Genomic DNA, 21,481 nt, shown 5'->3' with positions numbered 1-21,481 from the left:
AAGGCTGTGTCGATAGATAAGAATCCAAAGAATGAAATGTGGCAAGTGATTGGTAGAAGTATTTCTTCCTGATAGGAATTCCACAGATCATGGCACTTGTCCTGAAATAAAATATTGGAACAAGTGACCACTTGCTGGCCCTATTATGAAGGCAGAATAGTGACCAACAAATAAAGCAAATAATGCTAGTATACTTTTGTGTCCCCTTAAAGACTGGAGGAAAGCCAATAAGGGGTTGCTTGCCTGTATCTGTAATATCTTCTAGAGTCACCCAATCATTGTTATGCCAAAAAGACAATAATGAGGGCAGGCTTTCTATCACTTCAATAGTGACTCAGTGATGCTGTGAAGATGCTATACAACACTAGTGGGAAAATGGCTTGAGTCTTATTTAAGTGCAGGTCAAGTTATGTTTGTTCTTTAACAACAAAATTAATAAAAGCAGAAATAATTTACAAAGTTATAGAAACATTTCGTGTGGAGTTGTAGTGTGGAGCCATCTAGCCCAGGGGTGTCAAACTCGATTTCACTGAGGCCCGCATCAGGGTTGTATTTGACCTCAGGGGGCAGGGTGGGCGTGGCCAGCTCGACATCACTCATTGAGGCTCTTGTTTTCAGCTGTTTCATCTTCCTAGAGTCCTCCGTGCATGGCGTCCCCGGGCTGTTTTCGTTGGCAGGAGGCTCCAGGAGGCCGTTGCAGCCAAAAACAGAGCCTGGGCAGGCCGCATGTAGCCTCCCTGAGTGCCATTTTTACTGGCAGAGGATTGCAGGAGGCCATCGCAGCCAAAAACAGAGCCCAAGAGGTTCTGCGCACGGCCCTCCCCAGCTCTGTTTTTGCTGGCGGAGGCACCGTGGGCCGGTCCTTCACTATTTCCAGGGCGGGCTTGCAGACCAGATCTAAGCACCCTGTGGGCCTCATCCAGCCTGCGGGCCTTGAGTTTGACACCCCTGATCTAGCCCATAAGAAATTTGTTACATACCGACAGCCAAATGGTAGGCTCCACCAAGATCCTCTGATCTGGTGGGAAAATACTCCAAGCCGATTGGCCAAGCCATTTGACAGCTCCCTATAAAAGGGCTAGCTGTCAAATGGGCCGGTGCTGGATTTGTAAATAGTTGTCTAATAAAGAGCTGTTATTTGGCATTGAAGCCTGAGTCTGTCTCATCCATTTTCACTCGATCTAATGAAATTGATGCTAGATCTTAGCATCAGGAAACACTTTCAGATCATTTGTTTTGTTTTGGGAGGAATTTTTTTTTCTAATTTTGGTGAGAGATGACAAAGATAGAAGCTGAACATTTCCAAATGTAACCATGACATTTCATTTTTACAATTCAATATGAAGAACGTTCGGCTGGTCCCATGTCTGATTTTTCTTTTACAGAACCTCCCCAGTTCACCAAGGAGCCAGAAAGACACATCACAGCTGAGATGGAGAAAATAGTACAGATTCCATGCCAAGCTAAAGGTAATTTCCTCTATTGCATTAGGGATTGTTTGGATCAATTTGGTTTCGAATCAGAATAGTTAACCTTACAATCCTAGCCATCCACTCCTTTGATAAATGACCGTTTCCATTATATCTACATTTGGCAGATTTTTACATAGAGAAATGAATGGAGGAAATGTTCGGATATTCACCATTCACATGTAGCTAAAATATGTGCATGAGCGCATTTCTGTTCCCATTGAGCTGCAGCTAAAACCATGAAAAGACTAAGTAGGGTACACTGATGTGTGCCTTAATGTATGGGCCAGTATTTTTCAATCGTGATGACTTTCAAATATATGGACTCCAATCTCCAGAATTGGAGTTGAATTCTGGGAGTTGAAGTCCATACATCTGAAAGTTACTAAGGTTGAGAAACATTGCTCTACTCCAAGATGGGGGCCCTATGTTTAACAGCAGCCTTATTTGCAGTAGCACCAAAGATGTCACTCCCTAAGCTTTCTGTGAAAAAGCAGAGAATTTGAAGACTTGTGAAAAAGAAACTGTTATCTTAAACTGCAAGCTAGAGGCCTGATTTTAAGTAGTAGCGAACATTTCCTCTGAATAGATCATCGAGGATTTGCTTTGTGTTGTTGTTTGAAATCCTAAAAGTTTTACGGGAGCTTCTGTTCATTGGTATATTTGACAAATCTAAGTAGATTGTCCTTCCATAGATAAGTCTAGCAGCAGGGCCAAAGTATAGGATAAAAGGCGGGAGGTGTCTAATTTTCTCCTTCCAAAAGTTACCTACTTTTTATATTCCCTGGCCTGGCCCTCCTGTTTGATGTAGCTGCTTGGTAGTTCAGCTGCCATCACTTGTCCATTTGGGGATGTTCTTGTCAAGCATCCTCCCCTTCAACTCCAGCATGTAAGAAGGGGTGGGAGGGTGGAATCACCATATCCGTTATCTTTATTTGCCAGTAGAAAGGGGAAAAGATGATGAAAGTGAAGTAAATTCTACAGGGTCCCTTCTTGATCCTTGTAGCCTTGAGGCATATGCTGGGGAAATCAGCTCCCTTCTTTTGGGAGTTGGATTAAAAGCACCCTCTATAATTCAAAATCAACTTCATTAAAAATAGGAAAGAATAACAAGCATCTCCTTTTTAATTTGAGGTAGCCATCCGTAAATAAATACATTTATTTACATAGGATGTTTGCTAAGACAAATACAATAACATTAAGCTATAATAGTTATTCAAGACAAATATTTATTCTGTCTGTTTAGCACATACATTGAATTGAACCATGGTCTAATTCAGTGGTTCCCAACCTTTTTTTCACCATGCCCCACCTAAGCATCTCTAAAATCCTGATGCCTCCCCACTCCCCTGTGGCATATACGGTAATTCTTACTTTACTCAAAAAGTGAATTCTACTCACGCGGAGGAAGCCTAAAAGGCCATTAACTTGGTTTAAACAAGGTTCAAATTGCCCCCATCAAAAATCAAATTGCCCCCCTGTGGGGCCTGGGCCCCACGTTGGGAACCACTGGTCTAATTATAAGTTGTTCCTGGCTAAATATATTACCTATGTCTTAGACTTGAAGAAGCCATCCAGCAAACAATCCCTTGCTTGGGTTTGATGCCTTACATCTTGTAAATTGCAATCATAACTGAGACCAATTTTAATATTGGTTCCATCTTATTTCCTTCCCTTTTCCCGATGCATTTGTGGCTGAAACAGATTTCCCCATTTCAGTTATTCCTGGATCACATTATCAGATGATCCCTGAGGATACCAGCTGTTCTTCATCCCATTTCTCTGGACATCACTTTTCATCTTCCAGAGCTTGGATTTAAAAATGATGGAGATTTTTATTTTGTGGAGGGGGGGGGTGGGGGGGGTGTCCTTTCCTGTATACAGGTGGCAGAACATACATTTTCCCCCTGATAATGTAGATTCAAACCCAGAGGGTTTAATGTAGATTCCTTGACTTGGTTGCAACTGCTAGGTGACAACACAAGGTGGTATACTTCAAAAAAGAAAAGATAATAAAAATAAGAAAGAATCACAACGAATAAGAGCAATAAAGCAAAAAAACAATAAAAGTCAACTTTCAGAATAAGATGCCATTTTCATCTTTTCTGAGATGGCTGAAAAAAATATAAAATATTATCACTGAAGGAGTTTTTAAGTGGGAGGAGAACTCCACAAGAGGCCCTCAGTTTTCCCTTGCCACATCTTAGATGGCAAGATCTCTGTGCACAGACAGTTCTGGAAACAAATCTTTAAGTGATCTTTAAAACGGGGTCGCAACTATTTCACCGGCTTTTCTGTGTTTGAGCACAGACGATGACATTAGGCCTCCTCTTAAATCACAATGAATGTTTTGATTTTATTGTTGAATTGTTTAAACAAGACCCTGTTTCCCATTTGAGATTCTTAAATCAGATTTGAAGCAAATCTCAAATTTTTGCAGAAGGTTTGATCAGGGTCTTAGAGGAGGAAGGAATAAGGCGAGCTTGTCTAATTTCACTGTTAACTCTTCATTCAATTTGATCAATGAGTGCCACAGCGGGGGAGAGGGGGGTGTCTTCTTGAAGTCCACCCCAACTCCGATGGGTTCTGAAGAATTCAACGATACATTTTAATCTCTCTCGACTGTGACTCTTAGTTTAAGAAATATAGGTTTTCAGAAGGAAAAACACATGGATCGGTTAAATAAATAAAGATGAGAAGGAGGAGAAAGATGCATTCATCAGAATCCAGCCATATGAAAGCAATTAACAAACAGAGCCATATGTGTTTAGGAGTTAAGTATCATCGTTCCAGTACTGCCTAATGGATCTCTCTGTGGCCTTTCTGTCTGCCTGTCGCCCTTAATTTTAAAATAATTCATCTTTAAAAATCCCTTTCTTTCCCACCGATATTGCAGGTGTGCCTCCACCCAGCATGTTCTGGTACAAGGATGCAGTACTACTTGGAGTGGAGAAGCTTGCCCGCTTCAAGCTGCTTGCTAACGGGAGCCTGCAGATCAGTAGCCTAATGCCAGACGACACAGGCATGTTCCAGTGTTTTGCCCGCAATGCTGCTGGAGAGGTGCAGTCTTCCACATACCTGGCTGTCACTAGTAAGTGTCAGTGTTCTGACCCCACTCCCCAAACACAACAATCAATCAATCAACTGTAGTCAATCAATCAATTCCTTTATTAGGAGCACCAGCAACCCGGGCAAAAAGTCTCTCTCTTACACCAGGCTAACAAGTCTGTCCGGCAGGGAGATGAATAGTTGTCTGCTACATCTATTTATCTCCACCCGCTGTCTTTTATCCCCAGAGCTAGGCTGGGGCTTTGCTAGCAACAAAGGCTTCACTAGCAGCAGTGGCTCTTCCGTCCCAAGGATCGGCACACAGTTTTCCACTGCTCTCCTCTCCTCTGCCTTCTGCGCATCCATGGGTCAGACACTGGACCCAGCTGTTCCTCCTCTTCCTCATCAGCCACCTCCAGACCTGGGGCTGTTGACTCTCCATCTGAGGACTAATGGATGCTCCAGGCTCCGCCTCTGTCTCTCTGTCTCTGTCTCTGTCTCTCTCTCTCTCTGTCTCTCTCTCTCTCTCTCTCTCTCTCTCTCTCTCTCTCTCTCTCTCTGACAACTCCATTCCTTCTTCCCCCTCCGAGCTCTCAGGTTGCCTTGATGCTGATCCTGACTCCCATGCCCCATCAGCTGCTAGAGGGCTGTTGGCAGCCAACAGGCCATAGCAGTCAGCAAGTTCATTTCCTCTAGCTTGCTTTGCTGGTTGGCACCTATTTTCTGCAGTACCTCCCACTAGTGGTGCTTGGTGGGGAAATATGAGCAATTAGTAGTCAGGTACTACTTGCACACACCCGGCTCAATAGTGTTGATGTAGTCATAGAATAACAAAGTTGGAAAGGACTGTGGAGATCTTGTAGTCTCACTCAAGCAGAAGACCCAGGAGATTGGAGTCAGTCAAGAAAGGAAATAAAACATAGCAAGTGAATGACAGAGCAGGGTTCATCTTCAAGGAAGAGCAAGATGTCGTTGGAGAACAGAATGGGAATTTTGTAAATAGCAGGTTCTCCCTCTGTTTCACCGAGAGATGATTTCCACAACGCAAAGCATAGCACAGTATCCATTATTAAACCTGAGCCAAAAAGGACCCGTGAACTTACACGGGATAAGGTCTTCCGAATTATTTTATTTCTGTTCAATTATGGTAGACTTTGGGGTGGGGGTGTCAGGGAAATTGTTAAGTAATTAAGCTCCCCGTTAGAAGAGCGAGTAAGCAGAGAAGCATAATGAGAGTGATATGGAATAACACACACAAACCAGCATACAGAGACACTGAATAGTATAAAAATATAGTAGTTTACTATGTAGAAATATAGAGGTATTCAGAGTCCGGTTAACAGTCCAAGTCATACACGGTTCAGTAATTCAGTTATCAAAATAGTCAGTCTAACACACAAAGTATAGCTAAACAATAGCAAACCACAATACCTCAGTATACACCGATCAGCTTCTAACAAAACAGAGAGCTAACAGCCATTCTGGCTCCCTCCTATAGCTGCTTGAGGTAACAAACCAATTACTTCTCTTAAACATTTAAAGTAACAGATACATTTGTTACAATCATGGCTTATATACATTGCCAAGCCAAGCCTAGGGTTACATCCCTAACAGAAATAAAATTCAGCATCGTGTTGCGCTAAGAGTTCTGGTCATTCAAAACTCTTCCTTTAAGCATTCTTCTCATCTCTCCCTCATTACAGGCATTGCGCCCAACATAACCAGAGGGCCCTTGGACAGCACAGTCATTGATGGGATGGCTGTGGTTCTCAGCTGCGAGACGTCTGGAGCTCCCAGACCAGCTATCACCTGGCAGAAAGGTAACGGTGAATTGGGAAACTATTCATGCTTTGGAAAAGCAGGTGTCAGGCACACCAGAAATTAGCATGGCAGAGCTACATATTTTGCAAGCAGAGGGATTGAAGCATCAAGTTTTGGAACTTGGTTTCTTTTCACACAGTAGAAAGTTTCCTTTTTCTCATTCCCGCTGAACTCCTTTGCGTGCCCTCAAATCTGTGAACAATTTCTGGAAATTTATTTTATATTTATTTATTAGATTATTATTTTTTGATGCTGCCTTTATTACTTTATAAGTACCTCAAGGTGACAAACATATATAATGCATCTTCCTCCTCCTTTTTTTGCCACAATAATAATCCTGTGAGATGAGTTGAGTTGGGTTGAGAGAGAGTGACTGGGTTAAATTCACCCACCCAACTTACATGCCTAAGGCAGGACTAGAATTCACAATTTCCTGGTTTCTAGACCAGCACCTTCATGTTTACCAAAGAGGGTCTGTTTCTGTGACAGATGTGAAGGACACAATTAAACACCAGTCAAATTGTGATGGGAAAGCCCACTCACTCTTTGAACTGGGCTGGAATGACCCATGGATTTGGTTTTTCTTGACAACTTCATTGCCTCACTGAACCTAAAACGCCTCAATGTTGTTGTTTTTTTAAAGTTAATGACTTCCCTTTAGCATGCCCCTTACAGGGCACCTTTGATCAGCTAACACTTAGGGAATTATATCTCCCTTATCTTCAACCAAATATTTAATCCTACCTGGAGCATATTGCTTTAGATCAGAGAGTGTATTTCAGAAATATTAGTGCTACAATAAGATGCCTCCAGGATAATAATAAGAAAAAACAGAATTGAGAGCAAGGGAGATTACATTTCAAATCATAGGAAGAACTATGGCTAAACCATTAACGAATTAGCCTATCTATGACCCCTATTCCCATTCACTGCCTGCTGATGGGGTGGGATTAAGTGGGGAAGAAAGATTTAGTCTGAGAGCATTTGATGTATAGAAATGAATAAATGATCAACGAATACTTTAAAAGAACAACAACAAAAAAAGCAGGCAACCCAGATGTTTATGATAGTTTCATCCCACTTGACCAAATGGGTAATGGGTATGGGAATTATAGTCCAAAATACCTGAGGAACATCAAGTTGTCCTTTTTGGCAAAGGACGAGAAGACTTCCTACCCACCCAAAATCCAGCCCTGTGCTTCCAGGCAATTCAGACTTTTGCTATTTTTATTATACCTCCCTCAGTTGCACAGAAAAAGTTGATGCTCCTTTGCTTTATTCTGTAAATTTACATCCCAAGCAGAGTCACCAGCCAAGCCCATATTTTATGATACGTTCTAAAGCCAAATGTCCTCTTTGGGGCCCTTTGAATTCATAAATCATAGGTAGGTTGAAGCTCACCCACACAGAGGAAGAGGAAACCTTTGACAAATCTGTCCATTGTTTTCTCGGTGCCTGGCTGGGCTACTATGTAGGTTTACAGATCTCCAGGGTAGAGCCGAGGTCAGAATTGGTGACTTGACAAAATCCATGGGCAGCCTCAACAAGGGTCACCCACTGACCACGTAATGAAGTCTACTTTTTCTCCTAACAGGTGAACGGATCCTGGCCAGTGGTTCAGTACAGCTTCCTCGTTTTACATTGCTAGAGTCAGGAAGCCTCCTTATCAGCCCTTCACGGATCTCGGATGCCGGCAGCTATACTTGCCTGGCTACTAACTCGCGTGGAGTTGACGAAGCCTCTGCAGAGCTTATTGTCTGGGGTAAAAGTCTCCCTGTCGCCCTCTTCTTAGTTTCCCACTCCTTTCTCTTGGGGACCCCATGCCTGCAATTTGTTTGGATTTTTCATCTCCCAGAATCCTCAAGTTTATACTTCCCCAGGTTTCATGTCAAGCCACCTAATAACGCCAGACTTATTTCCCAATTAATGTTCATAGGAAACGAAGGAAAATCGAAAGTGGTAATCCTCCCATTTAGGTCGAGTGCGTTTTAGTGCACTTTAAAGTTAAAAATCCCCTCCATAAGAAGGCAAAAATGGAGGGAAGCGACCAAAAGCCCTACTTTCCTTGATAATGTTGAATAACATAATAATAATCACTGCTTTGCTCCTCAGTTTTCAGCAGCCGGGGGTGGGGGGGGATGGGAGAGAGTCAATATCCCGATATAGCTGAGTTTCCCACATTTGCCTTTGCTTGTTCAGTAAGCTGTTGGCCCAGGAATAATCCCCGATGCAAAGATGTCATGTGTGGTTTGCCTCTCTGGGCAGCTTCTTAATGGCATATTGGTACATTCCTATAAATGCAGCACATGATATGGAATCAACTGATACGTTTGATCCCACAGTGTCATGTTATGGGAACTATTAGCGCAATTTTCCCGCTAATCTGTAATGCCACAAAGCACAGACGTGCTACCATCTTACATTCAGCGGCCCATGCGGGGTTGCGAGTGTCTAATTGTTTTTGAGAGCATATCCATCACCTTTCAAAACCAGTTTTAACTCTTGTCTAATAAAGCAATTGCCATTAAGTCTGCCACATTCCTGGTTGAGGTGGATTGGTTCCCCCTGCTGGGCATAAATGGAACAGGATGCTCTGAGAATCTTATTTATTTTATCTGTTTAATGATTCTCACCCTACCTACCTATGTGAAATATGAATGTAGTCCTGCTCACATGGTGAATTACCCTAAAAAGCCCATCCTATATTAACCTTCTCCACATTCCCTTTTATAGATTGGGATAGTTAATCTTACATCTGGCAGGCATTGTGAACTTCCGTTCCCCTCAGCCTCAGTCAGGGTAATTGGCAAGGAATTGTGAGAGCTATAGCGCAAAATATCTAGGACACTTATTTATTACTTTCTTCTGTGTATACTATAGGCAAGTACAAAGCTCACATTCAATGAAAAAGCCTCCTTTGTGATAACACTTAAGTGATGGCCTGGATGGATTAAATAGCATGGCTGATCAAGTCAGTTGCTTCATTGGGCAATTGACCTCCCCTCTCTGTGCTGATAGCACACTGTTACCAAGCAGTCAGATAGGAAGTAGCTGTTTTCATTGTCCTTCCAGTTGCCATTAAGGAGGCTGGGAGGTTGTCATTTCCTAACATGTTTCCACCCTAGTGGAGGGGGAGCGAACTGTTAAAAATCAACTATGATCTGAACAGAGCCAACACCTTCCCACATCCTTTTCTGTTCTTTATATTCCCACCATTTGCCCAAAGACTTGGTAACAAAAAGAAAAATAACTCCAAGACAGAATGCCAAGAGAAACCCTTTTCTTCCAAGGATTCTCCAAACCTACTTTTTTTAGTAGCTGGACAGAAAGGGATAACTCCCCCATCTGTAATCTAAATATTTGTGACTGAAACAAGATAATTAACTCCCTCTGGCCTCCCCTCCACTTCAGATGTTTGCCCAGCAGAGAGAAAACTCCTCATTTTGTCCAGTTTTAAAATTATTTTTTAAATTTTATTGTTCACATTTCTATACCGCCCATCTCCCTCGGGTATATTGTGTGAACATGGTCACCTTATATGTACGAAAAAAGAGGGATGGATGGTTGTGTGTATTGTGTGAACATGGTCACCTTATATGTACAAAGGAAGATGGATGGGTGGGTGGGTGGGTGGGTGGATGGGTGTTGCTTGGCTGGAACCAAGGATCCAGTGTAATTGTAGCAAGAGGTTATTTTCCCTTCTTTCAATTTAAATGTAGAGCTTAGGTTGTTAGTGGTTCTACCACAGTTTGAGTTCCTCTAGATCAGTGGTTCCCAAACTTTTTCAGTCCACCGCCCCCTTGGTGCTACAAACTGATCCTCAGTGCCCCCCACCCAGTGGTGGAATTCAAAATTTTTTACGACCGTTCTGTGGGCGTGGGTTGATGGGCGTGGCTGGGGAAGTCATGTGACTGGGTGATTTGCATGAAGGAATAAAGATAGTAACAGTAAAATTCAAAACTGTAACAATTAATTGCACATTTATTCAAAATCCAATTTAAAAACCTTTTTAGTTAATGTTAATTCAACAAAATTGTTGAACATAATCCAGTGATACCAGGTTTTCAAAGTCTGATAGTCATTTATCAAGAATCTTAGTAATTAGTAACTTAGTAAACTCAGTAAAATTTAGTAACTACTTCACTGTTCAGTAAATTCTTAATGTGATGGATGGGCTTGATGAAGTGATGCCAGTTTCCCAATGTCTGGTTTTAAGTCACTTAGCAGGAGTCTTAAATCACCACATTCAGTAATCTGGAGTCATTTTCTTTGCTTGGAGACCACACTGAAGCCATGTTCCACCAAATATGATGTTATGATATATGTCAAGCAGTCTGGGGAGGGGAGTAGCTACAGCTAAAAATTAATGCCCCTTCATTTTAGGCCTTCAAAAACAATCAAGGGTGGGTGCATTGCTTTTGTTTGTTTGTTTCCTTGCTTGCTTAATCGTTGGTATTGTAATGTATCAGATCTGGTTGGGGGGGGGGGTCCTGCTTCTACTCTTACAAAAAGGATGCCTTTATTACCAGAACCTAAAATTCCGGGTGTGGAGGCCTGAGTTGATATTGGAACTATGTCTGCTCACCTGTCCCATTTCGATCTGTGTTCAAACTATGTTCATCCGTCTTGTGTCTCTTTGTCTGGCAGCGCGGACTCGTATCACCAACCCACCTGAGGATCAAAGTGTCATCAAAGGGACTAAGGCTTCAATGACCTGTGGAGTAACGCACGACCCCAACGTGCTAGTTCGGTAGGTGATCATTTCTCATGTGTGTTAAGATGAAGGAAAAACTAGGAGAAATGAGAGCCAAGTAAAAAAACTATTAGAAAAACTAAAACTATTAGAATATTATTTGAGGATTCTAAAAAAAAAAAAAGCTGAATGTCCTTCTACTTTAAATTTCCAAACTTCTTTGTAAGAAAAAGAAATATTCAGCTTAGAAGTAATGCTAAAATTCTGTATATACTCTCTATGATTTCCTGAGGAGAGGATATAAACTCCTGAATAGGGTTTTGCTTGTGTTACTCTTGCTAGGAAGGAGTAGTTTATTGACCTCAACTTGTCCGGCTATTGCACCTTCCTTCATACAAATTAGCCCCTTTGAAAGGAGACACTCTCTAGCCATCTCTGCAATCTGGGAACCATCAGGACTTCATTTATCTACAATGCTTTCCTAAGATTGATGTTGGAGTCTTGCAGTATGACAAAGCAAGGAATCTTCTGGCCACATCTTTGTGCGCTTTGCGAACATCTACCAAGAAACATAATGCAAAATACATACATGCAAATTCATAGACCTACATTGCCACCTGGTGCTTAGCTTAGCTTTGAAGCCGAGACAAATTGTTGTGTTGCACTAGTGAGTGAAAGAAGAACATCATGGGATGCCTTTTTAGAAAGATCTCCTTTCCTTCTCTATAGAGAGTATTGGCTGCTAAGTCTACCTAAGTTCACACTTCATATTGTCAATATATGGTTTTGTTTCAATTGAACATGGTGTGAAGCCAATTCATGTGGTTATAGATTAGGGGTAGTCAACCTTTTTATACCTACCACCCACTTTTGTATCTCTGTTAGTAGTAAAATGTTCTAACGGCCCACCAGTTCCACAGTAATGGTGATTTATAAAGTAGGGAAGTAACTTTCCTTTATAAAATGTATAAAGCAGAGTTACAGCAAACCCCTACCGCCCACCATGAAAGCAGGAATGCCCCCTAGTGGGCGGTAGGGACCAGGTTGACTACCACTGGATTAGAGCAAAGTCTGAACTCAACCAGTTTTCATTTAGTCTCCAAATTAGGTTTAAGCAAATATGTAAACCCATTTGAGAACAATATGCTACATTGCAAGAATGCATACTAAGAGATAACTAACTTCCATAAATATCCATGTTGGGGGGGGGAGGGGTTCTTTCACATACTAGTACTAGTGTACATGCTAGTGTTTGATGAGCAGTTCACCACCTGCAGAAGAAGCTGGAGTACTCTAGGAAATAGTTTACGCAAGGACTAGGATTAGAGGATTAGATCATTGCAATCAGATTTGAAAGATGATTTGCTTCTAGCTCTTTGCAACCTGGTTTAGGATATCAGGAATCAATCAAAGCTTCCAATAGCAATCTGGGTAGACTAGGAATAGTTGGCAGGGGAGGAACCTTTATCACCACGCCCGGTTTCTTTTTCCTTAGGTACATGTGGGAGAAGGATGGCACCATTGTGAACACAGAGAACATGCCCCGCATGCGTCTGGATACCACTGGCACTTTGCACATTGCCCAGACCTGGTCAGGGGACATTGGCACCTATACATGTCATGTGATATCTGCTGGAGGCAATGACTCCCACAGTGCCCACCTACGAGTCCGGTAAGGCTACCCTACTTCAGCACAGGTATAGAGTCTGAAATTCCAGGGCTGGATGTGTTCCCAAAAATCTTTTGGTGTAGCCACCAGAGACCACCCAAAGTAACCCAATTGATTGAGGGAGAGAACTCTTTTTTAAAAAAAAAATTATTGAACAGTTTAAAAGAAAAAAAAATATTTTTGCAATTTCCTTCTGTACAACATTTCCACTTCGGTATACAGTAAGTCCATTGTAAATCGACTCCCCCCCCCCTTATTTCTGTTTCTCTTTGTCTCTACATATGATACTATAATATACAGTCCTTAATTTATAATCCTTCTTTCCATTTATACATGTTTGTTCATCTCTACCTGTACATTGTTAATGTCTAACTCCTGTGTCTTCTTCATTTATAAGCTTTATACCTGTCCTCTAGCCATTTGTAGTACTCATTCCATACCATATAATATTATGTTTCTTCCTTTGGGAGATAACTCTTATATACAACATTGAGAGGGGTCATATTAAATGCATTCTAACTAATTGTAAATGTAAACAAAACCATACTCTTGGGAACGTGGGCTAGGCATGCTGTTCAAGAGCCAAGTACAGCTATCAGATAATGAAAATGGTGCACTCTTGACCTAGAAATGAGAAGCCAACATATTCTGATACATGGGTGAACCAGAAACTAGCTGAAGTGTGAGTGAGGCTGCTAGAAGAGATGATCAAAAGTATTCCAGTGCTATACATTCATATTTTACTTTGTATCTTGCAAGAATACCATACCAGCCATGTGTCAAGTAGCATGCTCTTCTGCCCTCTTCAAATCACCGTGATGTTTACTTCCTTATGAGCCATTCTGCAACTCCTAGTTAGAACTCAAATTCCTCTCGCCATGAACTGATAAGCAGTCAGAGGTCTTCCACAGTGTTAGCAGCATAAGAGTAGTTATAATGTGGTGCGGTCGCTCTCGACATTTGCACACGTACTGGTATATAACCCTGCCACATGTTTGGTTCTTACCAAATCATAATCTATATTATTCATTGTCTAATCATACTCTTCGTTATTCATAGGCACGTCTGCAGCGTAACAGCACGCTGCATTGAAGCAACTTTCACACTGCAAACCTGAATAGCAATAGCATTTGATTCACTGAATAAGCATAAGCCACTCCTATTCAAAAATCTTGGTAGTTGCTCCACAGAAATGACACAGCACTGTTGGCTGGAAAAATCAGGGGTCTCTAAATACCTCCAGGACCCTCTGTGCATTTCTCCACAAACCTCTTGCCCACTGAATTAACACTGTGATTAAGCAGGGCATCTGCTCCATTATAAACACCAGCAGTGACAGCCAGTTTAACCTTTTAATGCACAGTGGCTTGAATGTCTCTTTCTACAAAGCTTTTTCTTCCTAATGAATGGCCCTCTACTTTCATAGTTCTCTCTTACGTGAGTTTCTAAAATAGGTTCTTCTATTATCTTCATCAGGCAGCTCCCACATGCACCTGAAAACCCCATTGCCAGGCTAAGTACTGTAGAGAAACGGGCCATCAACCTGATGTGGACCAAGCCCTTTGATGGAAATAGCCCATTGCTGCGTTACATCCTCGAGGTCTCCGAAAACAGTAAGGCATTGCACCATCTTCCTGCCATAAATTTGCCAGGTACAACTTGCCCATGTTCTTGTGGCAAACAGAAATGGACCATCCCTTCTCAAAAGTGATGGGAAAAAATCCTGGGTGGGACTATGACAAATGGGTGTTCTGGGAGTCTAAATTTTCTGGAGGACCTCTTGTAGGCAGTAAAAGCTTTTGTTGCAATTTGTGGCTGCTTCCTTTAAGTGTTATATGTTCTCAAGAATTTGTCATAGTTTTAAAATACTGCTTATGCCCATCGCCGCTGCTAAGCTTACCCAAAGGTACAGGGCTATCTTGCATTGAACAGGGTGATTTCCTTTATCCCTGGAAAAACCCTGAAATGGTTTTGCTTCCCTGATCAAACATGCACAGCTTCTCTCCATAGCAATGATCTTTAGGATGCAGCCAGGAGCAGAATCAGATCCTGGCTTTTAAAGAATGGGATACTGTGTAAGATTGAAAGAGGCTTGGAATTTTCTCTCTGCAAGTACTGGATTGTTCTGGACAAAATGTGGTCCATGGGACCACTACATTAAAAAAAAAATCTGCAGAGGGACTAGATAAGAACCTCTTTTTTCCTTTTAAAGAGGGACAGCATGCACTGTGTTATCACAATTCTTCCTAAATAACTTTTCCACAGGATTATGCCTTATTTCTCTCTGTCTCTCTCCCTCCCTCCCTCCCTCCATCCATCCCTCTCTCCCTCCCTCCCTCTCTCTCTCTCTCTCTCTCTCTCTCTTTCCAGATGCTCCCTGGACCGTTCTTATGGCCAGTGTGGATCCTGAAGTAAATTCAGTGCTGGTGAGAGGATTAGTTCCTGCCCGCTCATATCAGTTCCGCCTTTGTGCTGTTAATGATGTGGGCAAAGGCCAGTTCAGCAAGGACACTGAGAGGTGAGGTGCCCATATCTGACATGGGCAGCTGCAGATATAATCACTTGCAAGAGTAGAAAGGCTGATAGGATTTTAAAAACGGAAATGTTTTGATGTACCTAAGGGATAGAATCAAGATCACGTGAAGTGTTAATACCACTTTATAATGCCTTGGTAAGGCCACACTTGGAATACTGCATTCAGTTCTGGTCGCCACAATGTAAAAAAGATGTGGAGACTCTAGAAAGAGTGCAGAGAAGAGCAACAAATATGATTAGGGGACTGGAGACTAAAACATATGAAGAACAGTTGCAGGAACTGGTTATGTCTAGTTTAATGAAAAGAAGGACTAGGGGAGACATGATAGCAGTGTTCCAATATCTCAGGGGTTGCCACAAAGAAGAGGGAGTCAAACTATTCTCCAAGGCACCTGAGTGTAGAAAAAGAAGCAATGGGTGGAAACTAATCAAGGAGAGAAGCAACTTAGAACTGAGGAGAAATTTCCTGACAGTTAGAACAATTAATCAGTGGAACTACTTGCCTTCAGAAGTTGTGAATGCTCCAATACTGAAACGTTTTAGGAAGATGTTGGATAACCATTTGTCTGAAACGATATAGGGTTTCCTGCCTAGGCAGGGGGTTGGACTAGAAGACCTCCAAGGTCCCTTCCAACTCTGTTATTCTATTCTGTTCTATCTCTATTGGTTTCCGTTTTGTAGGAGATGAAACCAAATAAGTGTGGGTGAGCATTGTCCTGGCTCACATTCATGTATAGAGATACCTGTGATTTCACCAGGAACTTGTCATTAATTAATATTTAAAGGTGATGCATAAAGGGGAGCATGGTCATGGCAAGACAACAAAACTTGGATTGTTATCAAAAGTATGTCCCAATGTTGCATGATGTAGACACAGAGCAAAGCAAGATAACTGCTCTCTATAAACTGGTATTAAGATGGGGTTAAAACAGTGGTCCCCAACCTTTGAGGCTTGGTGGCCCAGTTGGGGAGAGAGGAGAACTGGGCAGAGGTGGGTTCCTGCCGGCATTGCTATCGGTTCGGCAGGCAAACAATTTTGCACGCATGCTCCAGGCGTGTGCGTGTGCATGTGCACCTGTGTGCACATTTGCAGATAAAAAGGTCTGTGCATGCGCACATTAGAAAAGGGGGGGGATCGCATTTTTTTTTCAATGAAGATTGTTCCGTGCATGTGCAGAACAGAAACTCAAGATGGCGCCCCCGAGGATAGAACTAGTTTGTGCTGCCAAGTTACTACCTACTCAGCCAAACCAGTCCGAACCGGTAGGAGCCCACCTCAGGAACTGGGTCCATGTGCACGCAGCCCTTCCACAAGTGGTGGGTCGATGCGCACATAGCCTCTTGCACGAGCAGCGGGCTAGCCCATGAGTGCCCACTGGCCCACCGCTTGTGGAAGTTAAGTTCACATGGCCCAATTCCAAATAGGCCACGGACCTGTAGTTTACCCTTGGGTTAAAGAACTTTTATGTGAGCAAATGGCTGCACCATTTTAACACAGCTCACAAATACACAGGGTGGTATTTAGGGCATGCCATGATATGGCTGAGATTGGCTTGGCTTTATAAGGACTCAATTGTAAGGTTTGCGTGTTAAGTCAAACTCTGAGCCAGCTTTGAAACCTGCCTCCTACATTGTGTTTCCTTCCGTAGGTTGTCGCTTCCTGAGGAACCCCCCACAGCACCCCCACAAAATGTCATTGCCAGTGGCCGCACAAACCAGTCTATCATGATCCAGTGGCAGCCACCACCCGAAAACCACCAGAATGGCATTCTCAAGGGATACATCATTAGGTAGATATTAACCTATGGGTGGCTAGGTCATCAGGACAAATAAATCTTTGGAAGCCTTTTTAATCTTCTACTGATGGGTGCAAAATTGGAAACGCAGTAGCTGCCCACTGGGCTTCACTGTTCCTACAGATGATCTTATTGGTTCAGCCCTGATCCTGTGGTTGTTCTTTCTCCAGATTTTGCCTGGCTGGTCTGCCAGTTGGCTACCAGTTCAGGAACATTAGTAATGCTGACGTCAACAATCTGCTGCTTGAGGACCTAATCATTTGGACTAATTATGAAATTGAAGTGGCTGCCTACAACAGTGCCGGATTGGGTGTCTACAGTTCCAAAGTCACAGAATGGACTCTCCAGGGTGGTAAGCTATGATACAAAGTCATAGGAGAGAGGAAGTCCTTCTTCTGTTGGTGATTAGTTCCTGCCCATTCATGCCAGTTCCGTTTTCTTCCATCATAGCGCCCAAAGCCATGATGTCAGGCCTGCAGCCGGTTCCTTTTAGGATCTTTGGCCTGCCACACTCTCTCTTATTTTACTATGCTGTTTCATTAGTGGGGAATTGGGAGGGGGAATAGCAAGGAGTAGAACGTGTTGTTGTCAAAATAAAAAATTCCTTCTAGAAACCAAGGTCATCTTTTGTTCTCCACACCTCTGAGCCTGACCGGAACTGGATAGGTGGAACTGACAGTGTGGCAGTGTGGAAGATTGGACCATGTGATGGATTTGTGGGTGTGGGGGCGGGGGGGGGCAAGATCATGAACTTTCAAGTGGGTGGGAAACCCCGGGAAGTTTTCAGATTCGGGTTTCCACAGATGTACCAACATGTCTCTCTTAATAAATTGGAACTTTGAGAAATACTCTGCCTTGGACTCTGATTTAATTTTGGATGATATTTGGAACGCGGACATTCACCCGTATCTGAAAACTCTTAGGAGTCTCATGCTCTACCAACTGAGCTAGCCGGGATTGTGGGTTCGAGTCCCATCTGGGGTGCCATGACACATGAAACATTGAAAAGCAGTTGTAGTAGGCTTAAAAAGGCAGGAATATATCATGCTGAAGATTCAGAATACCATAGGCAGTAGACAACTGCCTTTAAATCTCAGTCAATTTTTGCTCTTATAGCCTTGATTCCAAGTGTAAAGCTGAAGATGAACATAAAATGGAAGGTTGGGGTGTACCGTACAGATGTTATTGAGATGGTCCCTTCCAATTTCTCTTTTCCACAGTTCCCACGGTGTCTCCGGGTAATGTCCAGGCTGAGGCCACCAATTCTACCACCATTCGTTTCACCTGGAACCCCCCAAGTCCCCAGTTTGTCAATGGCATCAATCAGGGCTACAAGGTAAGAGACACTTCAAGGAGGAGGAGAAAGCCATTTACTTCTAAGGCATTTAGAGCTATAGCTAACAGCTGTGACAAGTCTTACTTCCTCTCTGGAAGCCCACCACATGCGCTGGGACTCTGGGTAGAAATTCTGAGAATTGCAACCCCAACCCAACTAGAACACGGGCTTGGGGAAGGCTAGTTACAACCCCAAAATTCTCCTAGCTCCTTATGGGGTTGGACAGATGTTGAAAAATTTCAGAATTAACATTTGTGTGGCCGTAAATGGAGACACTAACTATAGTTTTGGGATGATTAACTGGATAGTTATTTTTTGTTTCAGGAAGTGAAATAAAAGTGAAATAGAATTAAGACAGTCCAGTCCAGACACCTGCGTCAGAGTTCCCATTCTGCCTCTTTCCCCCAAGTGCTAACAGAATCTACAGTCATCATTCTTTAATTACCTAAGGCTATATAACCTATTGTTTTCCATCAAGAGGGGCCAAGCACTCCTGCTGTTTTCTGCTTGTACTTCTTGATGGGAGTCTATTTAATAGAGTTACATAGCTTTCAGGTTTCTTTTCAATAACTATTTTAGCAGCATTAATCATGGCACAGAGTTGTTCCTGGGTCAACTAATGATCTTTGTCTTATCTGTAAATTTCATCTAATGGGATCTTTCTATCCTCCTAGCCATAGTGTAATTTACAAATGGTACAGAATCTGACCCACCTTCTCCTTGGACTGTAATAGGTGAACCATAACAATAAGCAGATCCAACTTTCCCCCACCCTCCAAGTAACCACTATAAATAGTCAGTAAGACTGGCAAAATATGTCTTTGCTTATGGTTTTTTTTTCCCCTATCATCCCAGAGCTAGCTATAAAAGACCAATTTAATTATATGATTCCTCCTTAGCAGTGTTAAATGGGACTCTCTTATAAGAACTATGCATCTCCATGGTTGTGACTTACTGAATGTACTGTAACTACAGCAAACTAGTGCACCCATGTGCTCCAAAATGAAATGGCAACTTGGATTTCAAAACGAAAGTTTTTTTCTCACTGCTTTTCTTAAGAAAGCTTCTTGTCTAAGGTAATAGAGAGAATAGCCAGTAGAGAGAATACAATTAATGATACTTAAACTCTCACTGCATACGAATCTGAGGAATCCTCTTAGTTTACAGTTATTTGATCATCAGCTCTTTTAAAATAAGACCTTTCTTAGTTCTCCTTTAATTAAAAATCTGTTTTCATGGCTCCAAGCTTATCTGTTAAAATATATTTACAAAAAGATAATACTTGTATGGAAGACTTGACTTGTGTGCTTAATTCTGAATTGTAATTAATTCAGATTTGCATTAATTAAATTGAATTTAAATAATTAAAACTTGCTTCTTAATCTACTCCAGAGGAGTTTGAAAATTTAATTGCTGCCAAATGAGATAACCAACGTTAAGAAGGATACTTAACATACTTATTAAATGCCACTTAGTATTTTTGATTAGTATTTTGGAGGCCTAATTAGTATCTAATTAACTTGCTATAGGCTATCCTGCACTCTGCCAATTAAGCACCCAAATATTCTTGCATGTAATACCATCACAAAGTAGTTGATTATGCATTGTTATCAGCATCGGTTAATCTGACTTATTTTGGAAGGATAAAAACACATACTTCTCAAAACTAAACTAAATTTCCCATAATTGATATTTAAGCAACTTTCAATAAAAATTATCTTTCTGAGCCTGTCTTCCCAACAATTCTCCAGCTTTTTTAAAAAGCTGTTTTTGGTAGCAGTTGTAAACAGCCATCAAAGGATTAAGCTGCCTGTGTTGTCCTATGCTTGGCAGTCCTTCGTTCATTTGAAAGGTATCTTCTTTTATGCCTATTTTATGGACAAACTAAGTGTTCTTTCTTTTAAGAAAAGTCATTTTCTTCCAAGCTGCATATCCAAGAACAGAACCGTCTGGTTTCTTTTGTCATTTGTGTTGCTCTTCCAAACAATAAAATAAGGATTGATTCATTCTAATAAACAATAATCTGAAATTCAGTTACTTCTGGAAAGTTGGACACAGCAGCTTTAGGGCTTTTCATCCCACAGATCAGAGACAGAGCTCCAGTATTAAAAAGGGAAGTTATGCTCCACTCCCGACTGAGCTCCCACGAGCTTTCAGTGTCAGTACTTTTTCATATCAGTGAAGCTCTATCTAAGAAAGGACCAAGGAAAGTTGGAGGAAGAGAGTAAAGATAGGTAAGCTTGTATGAATCTGGTCATTTCCCAAGTTCTCTAGGTCTTGAACATACCTCATGGAGTTGCACTCCCCCCCCCCAACTCTTCCTCAGAGTTCATATAATATTTTCCTCCCACAATAAGAAACCAAAGAGTCATAGACATTCCTCTTTCGCCCTGCCAAATTTACATCAGCAGGGACTCAGATTCTTCAGCAATTTATCCTTCTCTGGGGGATATCACAGTACCCATTGCTTTGAAGCAAATTGTACAGTAGTCAGGTCTGCATTTAAATACCTATATTTAAAGCTCGTGGTTTGATATAATTGCTATCCAGCTTCTAATATACGATTCTGAATAAATACACTATAACTGCTTAATTCCTGGATGGCACCGTTATTCAATGTTTTTGGTTTTTTTTTACTGCTGCTTTAAGCTAGAAATGAAACTGCCTTTAGAATCCCTTTTTGGATTTCAGCTCTTTTCTTCTCTTTGGCCATGTTGGTGATCTGATATTCTCTCTGGACCACATTTTCCATGACCTTTGATTATACCTCTTCCTCTTTGCCCTTTCTGCCCTGATTAAAAACCAAATAGCATAACAGATACTACTATTATAGGGGAAAATTGCAAAACTCATGACAATTTCAACTGGGTATGTATGTATGTATGTATGTATGTATGTATGTATGTATGTATGTGTATACACACACACACACACACACACAAGGCACTATAGGGTTATAGTGTTTCATAGATGTCTAAGAGAGAGAAAAAACCCACAAAAATCCAGCACATTGCCTAATTCTCTATCCCTTCAACACATTTGCCTGCCACAGAGCAAGAATTGGCAGCCTTTAATCCCAATGAATTTCTTCCCACATGACTTTGAAGAGACTTA

The 21,481-nt window shown here is 41.8% G+C and overlaps 1 protein-coding gene across 2 annotated transcripts in view; it reads left to right on the top strand.

Moving 5' to 3' along the window:
* SDK2 (sidekick cell adhesion molecule 2) overlaps positions 1 to 21,481 on the top strand; it is a 468,912-nt gene that overhangs the window by 381,583 nt on the left and 65,848 nt on the right. For both annotated transcript variants that reach the window (XM_081938775.1, XM_081938774.1), the window contains exons 8-18: positions 1,386 to 1,469; positions 4,366 to 4,560; positions 6,221 to 6,337; positions 7,933 to 8,100; positions 10,986 to 11,088; positions 12,527 to 12,703; positions 14,177 to 14,313; positions 15,071 to 15,218; positions 16,885 to 17,025; positions 17,202 to 17,383; positions 18,252 to 18,367. In XM_081938775.1, coding sequence (XP_081794901.1) covers positions 1,386 to 1,469; positions 4,366 to 4,560; positions 6,221 to 6,337; positions 7,933 to 8,100; positions 10,986 to 11,088; positions 12,527 to 12,703; positions 14,177 to 14,313; positions 15,071 to 15,218; positions 16,885 to 17,025; positions 17,202 to 17,383; positions 18,252 to 18,367 — 1,568 coding nt within the window. The remainder of the gene's footprint in view (positions 1 to 1,385; positions 1,470 to 4,365; positions 4,561 to 6,220; positions 6,338 to 7,932; positions 8,101 to 10,985; positions 11,089 to 12,526; positions 12,704 to 14,176; positions 14,314 to 15,070; positions 15,219 to 16,884; positions 17,026 to 17,201; positions 17,384 to 18,251; positions 18,368 to 21,481) is intronic.

The sequence above is a fragment of the Natrix helvetica genome, assembly GCF_964273705.1.
Source record: "Natrix helvetica genome assembly, chromosome: 1".
Classification (NCBI taxonomy): Eukaryota; Metazoa; Chordata; class Lepidosauria; order Squamata; family Natricidae; genus Natrix; species Natrix helvetica.
Note: the sequence above shows the minus strand (reverse complement) of the source record. Positions and strands in the feature narration are given on the sequence as shown.